General features: G+C 39.5%; 1 protein-coding gene across 1 annotated transcript; it reads right to left on the reverse strand.

Annotated features, from left to right (window-relative positions):
- Positions 1–1,778: 1,778 nt before the first annotated feature.
- LOC142369518 (uncharacterized) lies at positions 1,779–7,663 on the reverse strand. Its single transcript, XM_075451862.1, has 7 exons — positions 7,498–7,663; positions 7,354–7,409; positions 6,860–7,222; positions 6,465–6,633; positions 3,188–3,243; positions 2,694–3,056; positions 1,779–2,008 (listed from the first exon to the last, which is right to left on the reverse strand). Exons 2-7 carry the CDS (start codon positions 7,400–7,402, stop codon positions 1,779–1,781), a joined length of 1,230 nt encoding a protein of 409 aa, XP_075307977.1. The 5' UTR covers positions 7,403–7,409; positions 7,498–7,663.
- Between the last annotated feature and the right edge of the window lie 4,668 nt (positions 7,664–12,331).

Consider the following 12,331-nt stretch of genomic DNA (forward strand, 5'->3'; position numbering starts at 1 on the left):
AACTTTCCATCCTCGCTGCTCTGCTTCTGCCCCCAACTCCACATATCTAAACTTTTTCCTTTCATATGCTTCTGCTACTAATTCCTCCCAAGGAACAGTCAGCTCTATGAAATGGACTCTCATTCTACTCCTAGACCACAAGACTATATCAGGCCTTAGATTTGTAGAGGCTATCTCCTGGGGAACAACAAGCTTATTTCCTAAATCTACCTGCATCTCCCAATCACAAGCATCCTCCAAGCTGCTGTGCCTCCTTATCGTCTTTTTAACTTTCTCCCCCTCTTGAACAAACTGAATTGCAACTCTCTTCACCTTAGACCCTCCTAAGTTTACCTGCCTTCGTTTGTCTTCAATACCTGCAGCTAAGCTTCTTAATACTCGGTCATGTCGCCATGTATACCGGCCTTGTGACAGACTAACCTTACAACCTGACAAAATATGCCTTAGAGTTGCAGTACCTGAACATAACGAACATAACGGGTCTCCATTTACCCAGAGTTTTAGGTTCTGGGGAGTTGGCAATACATCATATGTTGCTGATATATAACACTGATATATTCACTCATATATTATTGGGTTTGTGTCGTGCTGTCTGTTTAATAAAGCTTTAACAAAACTGAAACCTGAGAAGGAAATTAAATAACATGTTTTCATGTTGTAAAAGACTTTATATCTTATTTTAATAAAATATTTGACAGATGTTTACACTGTAAAATCCTGACTGTGGGAACATAGATGGGTGTGTTTTACAGATGTGTTACAGATGTCTTTGCTTTCATCTCAACAGAATGTATTGATCATTCAATCAGTGACTCAGTGAATGTTTTCCGTCCACTGGAGACTTTAATTGGTCGACATGTTGAAGATGCAACAATTATACTGTGTGATATCGTTCCACCGATCAGGCTTCAGCTGAGTCGTCCTCGGTCAGAAGGAAAGGCCCACTCCAGGTACATAGTCCGAACAAGTTTAATGAACAAGTGGCAGATAGAGGAATAACAGCATTAAAGGCTTTACAAGATACAGGTCTGCATTATTTGCTTAAGTGCGTGTGTATGTGTGTGGTCATCTGAAATAAAGGTGTAAAAATGTGTATTAATTACTGTGTAACACCCTATACAGCCTACACTATATAATGAATTAACAGCTGAGTGTAATCCAGCTGGCAGTAACATTAAATGATCAGTAGATGGCACCCGAAGACAATATATAGAGTTAACCTCAACATGTATAAATTCACAAATAGACTTACAACAGGTTACTACTGAACAGGAAATGGACTACAAAGACAGTGACGCTAACATCCACATGTAACTCGTGGTATTACTCTTTAACAGCACACACAGAACTCTAGAAAACAGTTTTTCAGTACAGGTCAACGAGCATCTTTACAAAATAAAGCAAACCTGAGTATTTTGAACAGAAACTGAGTATTTTGACTGAGCTGGGATTTAGTTCAAGACTCTTTTTTAATTCTAATTCATCAAATGTTTCAGTTTGATGTCAGTGAACACATCAGCTGTGTGAAGAGCATTACTGCCCCCTGCTGGACTGATTAGAAGTTATTAAGCTGCTGCAGCCACTGATAATGGAGCCTTTTCTTCTTCTTCTCTGATTATATGTATAGAATCAGAGAAGAAGAATCCACAGAGTCCTCTTAGTCTCTACTCAGATGTTGGTCCTCTCTGTCTTTCATCCAGTTTGTTTGTCTCAGTTCATGAAGACGGTCTGAGAGGTGAAAAGGTCAGAGGTCTGTCTGGATGTGCAGGAAAAGCAGCTTAATTGTAGTTTGGTTTCTGATAAAAAACTGCTCTGGAGTTTGCTGTCTTTTGGGTGGATTTAGAGAAACTACGACGCAAGACGAGTTTGATAAGCAGAGCTACTGCAACTACTGCTGCTGCTACTCCTACTCCTATCAGTGCCAGTACAGCATAGCGGCTGATCCCTCCTGGACTGTCTGGTTGTGGACTCTCAGTCGGTCTCTGAGGTTGGGAGAGATCAGCAGCTGCTGTAAAGGACACAAAATGAAGGTGATTTATGGGAATAGAAAACATTTCCCTCATCATCAAACTGTTGTTCTGCTGCATTTTGTCTGTTTTCTCTTCATTTGCTTTGAGTTTTGGATTTTGTGTTCACAGCTGACAGAATAAAATGTTGTGGATACTGTTCATATGTATGAGTCTGTATGAGCAACAAAACAGCACAAACAGAGACAGTTGGTTCTCAGCTGCTTTAAACTCTGAGCTGGATAAACTGTGTTAGTTCTGTAGTGGTTCTTCATGGCTAACTACTGGAACATCTGAGCTTTAAATCTCATGTTAACTCTCAGCAGGAAAAACTCTAAATGAACAAGAACCAGCAGTAAAACTTAGGGCTGGGCGAGTTAACTCGTTATTATCGCGTTAACTTGTTAATTATTTAACGCAGATAAATATTTTATTGCGCATAAACGCAGGTTTTATTATTTATCTTATTATTGTAAAAGTCTGTTGCTCACAGGTTTTTATTTTGTAAAAGTCTGCTAAAATGCTAAAAGCTATACACTACTTTTGAATTCATTTTTTAATTTTGCGTACAAATGCGATTAATCGTGATTAATCAGGGAAATAATGTGATTAATTACATTAAATATTTTAATCGTTGTCCAGCCCTAGTAAAATATTAAGAAGATTAAATCTACTGTGTGAACTCACCAGTGACGTTGAGTCGACATCTTCCAGAGCCGGAGCCATAATCATTCTTCACTTCACACACATACAGACCAGAGTCCTCAGTCCTGAGTTTGGACACATTAAGTCTGATTCGTCCTTCTCTGAGGGCGTCTTTGTCACTCTGGACTCGTCCTGCAAACTCTTCATCCTGAGACTCTGACACCTCAGCACCTTCATGAACATGATACAGGAATGAGCCACTGTCATCAGTTATCAGTTCACAGATGATATACAGGGAGCTCCAGGAGCTGTCAGGTTTGGTTGGGAACGTCCACTCCAGAGTGATGCTGTGCTTCTCCTCTGCCTGATAGGAGCTCTGTGGCACATTCACTACAAATGTTGCTGCTGAGGAGACAGAGAGGGACAGAGAGGAGCAGACACTCTGTAACATGTGGCAGCAATGATCTGCACTATCTAAGCAAACACAGAAGATGATCAAAGTGTTTGGACTTGATCAAGTGAAGATGGAAACTGACCACAGACACATGAAGTGAGGATGATGAGCAGCAGGATCCTGCAGATCATCTTCTCCCTGTGAGAGGAGCCAGAGGTGAAGAGTCGCCTCATTTTACAAACACAAACACACAATCATCAACAGCTAGAAGCAGAGAAACACATACCCTCTCTTCTGCCTCTGATCCACCACAAGACAGGAGCTGACTGCAGGCTCAATGAGATCAACTGCTGCTCAGCACTGCTGTCTCAGAACTGATGTGAATAAGTGTTAAAATGTTAAAAAGATGTAACAAAGACTTGTTCTATTCAGATCACACAGTAAAAGTAACAACTTTACTTTTCCAAACACAGAATTATTGTCAGAACAGCAGCAACAAAGACTTTCTGTGTCAGACATCTGAACACATTACCTTCTCTCCTCTCCTTCTTCCTCTAGAACATGAAGCTGTTATTCAGGCAGCTCAGAAGTTTGGTTTGTCCGCAGCTTGCTGAATAAATAGTGGATATGACCCATCAGAGAAGATGTAGATCCATTAAGTTTTGCTGGAGCTGTGATGCTGTCTGTTGGACTAACTGAGGCTCTGGCTGGGAGAAATGTATCTGTAGATCACTAAAAGTCTCCGCCTCCAACAGAATTATGTGGAGACTCCAACAAACAGCATTACAGTTCCAGCAGAGCTACAAGTTGTTGCTGACTCCACATGATCAGCAGCTCGTGCTTCAACAAGCAGTTTAATCAAGTTTCGTTGTCTGTAGTTCTGCTGTTTCGTGGTTTTGTCTCTGTTACACATGAGGAACATGAAGCAAATGCTGCTAAAGGAAGAGGAACTGATTTTTTCTAACCATCAGTTATTATTGTGTTATTATTCACAAGATGATATTAAATCTCCTTTGTGCCGCATACAGTGCTGCTTTTTCTTTATTGATTATTTTCCATCTCAAGGTCTCTGTTTGTGCTGTTTTGTTGCTCATACAGACTCGTACATATGAACAGTATCCACAACATTTTATTCTGTCAGCTGTGAACACAAAATCCAAAACTCAAAGCAAATGAAGAGAAAACAGACAAAATGCAGCAGAACAACAGTTTGATGATGAGGGAAATGTTTTCTATTCCCATAAATCACCTTCATTTTGTGTCCTTTACAGCAGCTGCTGATCTCTCCCAACCTCAGAGACCGACTGAGAGTCCACAACCAGACAGTCCAGGAGGGATCATCCTCTATGCTGTAATGGGACTGATAGCAGCAGTAGTTCTGCTGATCGTACTTTTATGTTATCGCTTCATTAAATCCACCCAAAAAACAGAAAGTAAAGTAGAGACTAAGAGGACTCTTCTTCTCTGATTCTATAAATAGAATCAGAGAAGAAGAAGAAAAGGCTCCATTATCAGTGGCTGCTGCAGCTTAATAACTTCTAATCAGTCCAGCAGGGGGCAGTAATGCTCCTCACACAGCTGATGTGTTCACTGACATCAAACTGTGCAGGTTCACAGGAAGTGAAGTTTTTCTTTCTAATGACACAAACAGTGTTGCAGTTCTGCATCGATCCACAGTGATTCTGCAGCATTGGAGGCACTTTGTTGTCTGAAAACTGTCCAATTTCTGACCTTCAGTCTGTTCATAGAATGCGAGAAGTGCCCGTTCTCTGTCCCGCTCAGAATCACTAACATCCATCTTCACTTGGAGCGGTTTCCCAGATGCATGGTCCTTCAGTTTATTCTCTTTGGAAATGTTGATTCTTTAATGTGACTCCAATCTAGACATCAGCAGCAATAAGGTTGAGACACACAGTTAAATGTAAATGTTCTTTATTTATACAGCCCTTTACAGACAATCCTTACGATGTACCAAAGTGCTTTACAGCAGGTAAAAAATAAAGAGAAGAATAAGTTAGCATGCTATATGCAGATACATGAATAGTGAACAGGAAATGATGAACGCCTGAAACATTTGATGAATTAAAATAAAAAAGAGTCTTGAACTAAATCCCAGCTCAGTCAAAATATTCAGTTTCAGTTAAAAATACTCAGGTTTGTTTCCCACTTCACTGAGAGGCTTTATTTTGTAAAGATGCTTGTTGACCGGTACTGAAAAACTGTTTTCTAGAGTTCTGTGTGTGCTGTTAACAAACAATAGTACCAACAGCAAATGGACAATCTTAAGGCAGCTAGATATCGGACTACGTTACCCATGATGCACCTCGGTAGTAGTTCCGGTGTTGCGCAGATTAACAGGTGTGTCGGAGGTGAAACTCATATCTGTATTCCTGTGTGTCTGAACACTGTTTACAGCAGTGATGTATGTTTAAGCGTCCCTTTGCTTTCCAAGAATGTCATTTGTATTATTAAGTTAGCTCGTTGCTAATGCTAACAGTGTAAACATCTGTCAAATCTTTTCTTAATCTTTTATTAAGAAATAAAATGAAGAACGTGTTTTACAACATGAAAACATGTTATTTAATTTCCTTCTTTGGTTTCAGTTTTGTTAAAGCTTTATTAAACACACAGCATGACACAAACACAATAAAATATGTATGAATATATCAGTGTGTAGGTGGAAATTCAGCTAAAAGTGAGGGATTCATGTCACAGAAACAAATGATGTTTTTCAGTTATTGATCAGTTATCAGAGGAAACAGCAGAACTATAACATCAGACAGATTTATTAAACAATTTACCTCTGTTATGTTCTTCCTTGAACTCAGATCATTTGTTTCTGTGACATGATTCTGACACTTTTAACAGAATTTCCAAAAATCACACTTTCTTTAAGCTGTAAACGAAGCTCCTTCATCGGTGATTTGGAAGAGCCGGCTTTCATCCCGGCCTCTTTACACTGACAGCTCTGAGTGAACCACTTTGTGTCAACATGGGATTGTTAATAACACAGAAACCATGTCCACATGTGTTCCAGCTGTGCAGGTGCAGCTCAATTTAAAGAGCTTCAATTTTCCCTGAGTGACATTTTAGAACAGATAGAGCAGGTGTACACATTGTGCAGAATATACACACTGACACATTTATACTTAAACGTATAAAATTATCAAATAAATATATGAAAACATATTTAATCTATAAATATAAAGCAAATGGGTGAAAAACAGTATTTATATGGTGTAAAGATTGCTGTGATATGAAGATATCAGAAAACAGAAGTGATGTCGGTGCAATTAGCAAAGACAAAGAAGGAAAAACAAAAAGAATAAAATGTGCAGACAGCAGGAAACAAACAGAAGGTCAAAGTTTGAGGGGTATCCTGCATGCTGCATCAGTAGTTTGCGTCAGCTGCGACTCACACACGGATGTAAAGGTTCTGAAGAGGCTGACGGCAAAAGTAAATGAGCATGATATGCAGAATTAGTGCTGCTACTGCTATCAGAACCATAACAGAACTGAAGCCGATCCCTGAACTGTCTGGTTGTGGACTCTCAGTCGGTCTCTGAGGTTGGGGGTGATCAGCAGCTGCTGTAAAGGACACAAAATGAAGGTGATTTATGGAAATAGAAAACATTTATTTAGTAATTCTTCAGCTGCTGTCAGAGAAGCTGTTGTTTGAGATGTTTCCCTGCTTCTGATTCAGATCAATGCATCATTAGCAGGCTTTTGCAAAGCTCAACAATCTTTTGAAGAGATATATTTGGCCCTCGAGGACCAGATGTGGACATTCCTGTAGCCTACTGTGTGAACTCACCAGTGACGTTGAGTCGACAGCTTTTAGAGCCGGAGCCATAATCAGTCTTCACTTCACACAGATACAGACCAGAGTCCTCAGTCCTGAGTCTGGACACATTAAGTCTGATTCGTCCTTCTCTGAGGGCGTCTTTGTCACTCTGGACTCGTCCTGCAAACCATTTATTCTGAGACTCTGACACCTCAGCACCTTCATGAACACGATACAGGAGTAAAACTCTGTGATCAGTTATCAGGTCACAGATGATAAACAGGGAGCTCCAGGAGCTGTCAGGTTTGGTTGTGAACGTCCACTCCAGAGTGATGCTGTGCTTCTCCTCTGCCTGATAGGAGCTCTGTGGCACATTCACTACAAATGTTGCTGCTGAGGAGACAGAGAGGGACAGAGAGGAGCAGACACTCTGTAACATGTGGCAGCAATGATCTGCACTATCTAAGCAAACACAGAAGATGATCAAAGTGTTTGGACTTGATCAAGTGAAGATGGAAACTGACCACAGACACATGAAGTGAGGATGATGAGCAGCAGGATCCTGCAGATCATCTTCTCCCTGTGAGAGGAGACAGAGGTGAAGAGTCGCCTCATTTTACAAACACAAACACACAATCATCAACAGCTAGAAGCAGAGAAACACATACCCTCTCTTCTGCCTCTGATCCACCACAAGACAGGAGCTGACTGCAGGCTCAATGAGATCAACTGCTGCTCAGCAGGAAAGGTAGCAGCATGAGGGGGCGGAGCCAAACAGCTGGAATAAAGCAGGACAGCTTTCAGTAAGGCAGCCTTCAGTCTGTGCAGGAAGACACACAAGCATTCACATTCACTTACAATTCTCCCTTTAATCAGATATCTCCCAGCCCATAGGCCACATCAGGCACCTTCAGCTCTACTTTCACATTTTCCTTCCAAACTAGTTGAAAAGCAGAATGAAAATGAGGTTCATTAGTTTTAGTTTTCTTCTCAATAAGACACCCGAACACCCTATTTGATCTGCACTGAGTTTAAAGTATTGCACACCACTACCTGCACATGGTGCAAAAGAGAAACTGTAATGAAAACAATCGCATTATTTCTTTGATAAAAAGCTCCTGTATTTGTACATCCAGCATAACTGGTTGTCCTTATTGTGTTTACAAAATAAAAGTGGACGTCTGATGAAACAGAAACTGGGTCCTGAACAATGTCACCTTCATAAAACAAGTGTAATGACCTACGATAATACTAAACATGTCTGATGTTTATTGTAATTTAAGATGTGAGAAGACCTCAGTTTTTTTGTGTTTAGGAACCTTTAGCTGAAAGTAGTTTTTTAAAGTGTACTACGAAGTATACTTATTTTATACTAAAACTGAGGCAGTATACTTTAAGTTTACTTTTTATATACTATATTTTATATACTTAAGAATAGTACAGTGAAGTATACTTGGCTTAATGAATACACTGTGTGGTATTTTATTAAATGTTAAATAAATATATCAAACTGATTATCAACATTCTGGCTTTTGTTTATATAAAAATATTTCAGGTATACAAGTATATAAATATGGGACTGATGTAGTGTAAGGGTAAGATTTCTACTTTTCATGTGGGTGACCTAGTATAAAAGGTGCTTCACCTTACCTCATCTGTGCCCTAAGTTGCTTTGTGTTTGCAGTGTAAACATATGCCAAATGCATAAACATAAATAGTACACTACAAGTAATATGCTAAGCAAATTTACAAGTATACGTAAATTATAAAATAGCAAAAAATAGTATTTTTCTGTTTTAGTTATTCTTAGTTTATACAAATATACTGTATTTATATATACTAAAATGTGGACTGGAAGTATATACCTTGTACACTAGTAATATATACTACTTGAACATGTACTTGAAAGTGTACATTTTTAAACTTAAAATTACTTTATAATGTATACTTAAAGTATACTTTATAAACTTAAAAATGTTCCAATTTAGTCTGAAGAAGTATTAAATTAGTATACTTTCTAGTACACTACAAGTACATGGTCCATAGTATACTTGCTATACTTATACTTATAATTATACTCAAGCATACTTAATAAAATGAAATTCAAGTACACTACTCTTTGCTCAGGGTAGTCTTACATGTTTGAGCCCCTCCTCCTGTTCTAAACTTTCCTCCCTGTTCTCCTCTCTCTCCTTATCCTGAACATGTTCCAGTAAAACTGATTCTATTCAGATCACACAGTAAAAGTAACAACTTTACTTTTCCAAACACAGAATTATTGTCAGAACAGCAGCAACAAAGACTTTCTGTGTCAAACATCTGAACACATTACCTTCTCTCCTCTCCTTCTTCCTCTAGAACATGAAGCTGTTATTCAGGCAGCTCAGAAGTTTGGTTTGTCCGCAGCTTGCTGAATAAATAGTGGATATGACCCATCAGAGAAGATTTAGATCCAGTAAGTTCTGCTGGAGCTGTGATGCTGTCTGTTGGGCTAACTGAGGCTCTGATTTATATACAGAGAAACTGTCATTGTTCTCGGCGGAGGCGGATCAGTCAACCCCGCCCCCTGGCTACTGAATTATAACTGGTCTCTGAGTTAATAACGATCCCATGTTGACACAAAGTGTTTCACTCAGAGAGACGTGCTGCTCATCAGGAAGATAATTTATCTGACTTATGAGGACCTTGAGTCCTTCGCTCTGTTGTTTTAACCTGCTGTTTTACATCATTATTTAAAAAAATGTCTGGAATCATCACAAAGATATGAACTGTTATCATGTCTTCATCCTGTGACAGCTGATGGGGATTGTTACTATGCACAAAGCACTTTATCTGCAGCCTTTACTCTGGTTATAATGTGGACATGTTGTCAAGGAATCCCTGTTTATACAGACATGTTGTCATGAGCCTTATTCACACTCAGACAGAAACAGTGATTTTCACATATTTAATGTTGATTGTTTTTGAAAGAACACCTGGTCAAAGTCCATGAAATCTGAAACATCCTCTCTGTGTGTGAAGTATTCAGGTTCCTGAAGATCCTGATGATGTTCTGACGTGTTCACTGACATCAAACTGTGCAGGTTCACAGGAAGTGAAGTTTTTCTTTCTAATGACACAAACAGTGTTGCAGTTCTGCATCGATCCACAGTGATTCTGCAGCTTTGGAGGCTCTTTGTTGTCTGAAAACTGTCCAATTTCTGACCTTCAGTCCAGAGTTCATTTTCAGCTTTAAGCTTCTTTTATTTCTCCACATAAAGCTTTGATGTTTGTTCTGGTGAAGCTGAAACAGGCAGCCTTCTGCTGGTCCTCCTGTCTGATGATACAGCCAGCTGATATTCAGCGTCTGTTCTCGTCTTTCTATCATTGTGTGTAAGCTTGAAAGAAAAAAGCCAAAATACACGTTTAAATGAACCTGATTTCCAGCATTAAAAAGCTCCAAATAAACCTGCTTACTGGCAGATGTGCAGAGTTCCTGCAGCAAAGCATTAAATCTGCTCCCAGAACGCAGCGACTGTAACATGAACTCACTGAAGATTGTATTTGAAAGTGTTTGTTTCTGTTTAACTTTTTAAAATAACTCATCACATTTTCTCTGTTTTGTTTTGTTTGTGTGAAAATCAGAATAAAAGAAAACGTTTTGTTGTGAGCAGCGTCTCACATGAACTCTGAGATCTGAATCTGTGTTGAGTTTTAGGTCAGTGAGTAAATTGGACTTAAATGGCACTTTTCAAAGGTCACAAAGTGCTTTACAATGAAAATAAAACAATTAAAAGATAATAACTGAAGCTCATTAGCATGTTAAATAAGGATAAAGCATACCATACAGTATCCAATACTTTTCAGAAAGCCAGTTTAAATAGATGTGCTTTTAAAAATGTCCACTTTTCTCACACATCTTAAATCTAATGGAAGAGAGTTCCAAAGTTTAGGAGCAACAACCTCTGAATCACAGTCTCCTTCAGTTCTCAGCCTGGATGGAGGAACAGCCACCGACCCGGATCAGAGGACCTCAGAGTGCTGTTGTTATGATGGGGCTGCAGCAGATCTTTGACATATGAAGGCCCGACCACACAAGGCTCTGAATGTGGGAACAGGAGCTGTGAACTGGATTCTGAAGCTGACTGGGAGCCGCTGCACAGGAATCAGAACTGGTGCACACGCTCCTGTCCTCACCGCTCTGTGTCTCTCTTCACTTGCAGTGGAGTCATGGGTCGTGTCTGCCCCGCCCCCCTCTCTGTTTACACATCCTTTAATTCTCATGTGAATGCCGCATGCTGGTCGCAATGCTTTGAGTACTGAAAGTGAAACCTAAGCAGCGCTCTGCAGCAGAGAGGCGGATCCGACCATTTTCGCGGCGCTTCTCATCGATTTCTCGGTTAAACGACTCACGTAAACATGTTATAACTTTCAGTTTAATCGACAGTTTCTGTAAAAAAGAAAAACAAACCTGTAAAATAAACCTACTCGTGTGTGGGTTCCTCTGACACGGTTTTGTTGTTTTTTTTTAATCGCAAAGAGAATCGGTCTTTTTCCATCTTTTGTCATGTTCACTTTAGCCTGACAAATATCAGTCAGCCAACACTTTGTGTGTATTCATCATTTTAATTGATGATATAAAAGGATGGAAGCTAGCTGATAGCAGGACACGAACAATGAGATAATAAGCTCTAGCATTTATATTAGATATCTTAAAATATTTCTCTATTATTCTGTGATGTATGAGGACATACCTCTTCTATTTTCAAAGGACAAAAAAAATGCTTTTAGAAACATCAAATACAATGTTTCAACCTGAAGCTCATACCTTGTAATGTTTTGTTACCTCATGGGCAGGGAACTTATTGTCAAATAAACTGCTGGCCGACACAGCTTATTGAACTCGACTGGTTTATTCACAACTCGCATATGAACTTACATGTCTCAGGTCTCGTAAGTCTAACTCGCGAACTCTAGCGTTACTTCCTGTATATAGTAAGTGACTGCGCCATTTACATGACTAAATAAGGACAAATAAAGAGCCGTTTCCAGCGAATCAACAATCAGAGAGGGATGAGACACTCTGCTGTGGTCCAATCATGAGTTTAAGTTTCGGAAATTATAGAACGAGTGAAAAAAATCAACACAGAAAGAAAAAAAGAGGCAGATGCGTGAGAGTTGGCAACCCTGCTCTCTGTATCAGTGCAGCTCCAACAGGAAGCAGAGCCTCAGTTAGTCCAACAGACAGCATCACAGCTCCAGCAGAACTTAATGGATCTAAATCTTCTCTGATGGGTCATATCCACTATTTATTCAGCAAGCTGCGGACAAACCAAACTTCTGAGCTGCCTGAATAACAGCTTCATGTTCTAGAGGAAGAAGGAGAGGAGAGAAGGTAATGTGTTCAGATGTTTGACACAGAAAGTCTTTGTTGCTGCTGTTCTGACAATAATTCTGTGTTTGGAAAAGTAAAGTTGTTACTTTTACTGTGTGATCTGAATAGAATCAGTTTTACTGATTCTA

Source organism: Odontesthes bonariensis, chromosome 19 (genome assembly GCF_027942865.1).
Source record: "Odontesthes bonariensis isolate fOdoBon6 chromosome 19, fOdoBon6.hap1, whole genome shotgun sequence".
Classification (NCBI taxonomy): Eukaryota; Metazoa; Chordata; class Actinopteri; order Atheriniformes; family Atherinopsidae; genus Odontesthes; species Odontesthes bonariensis.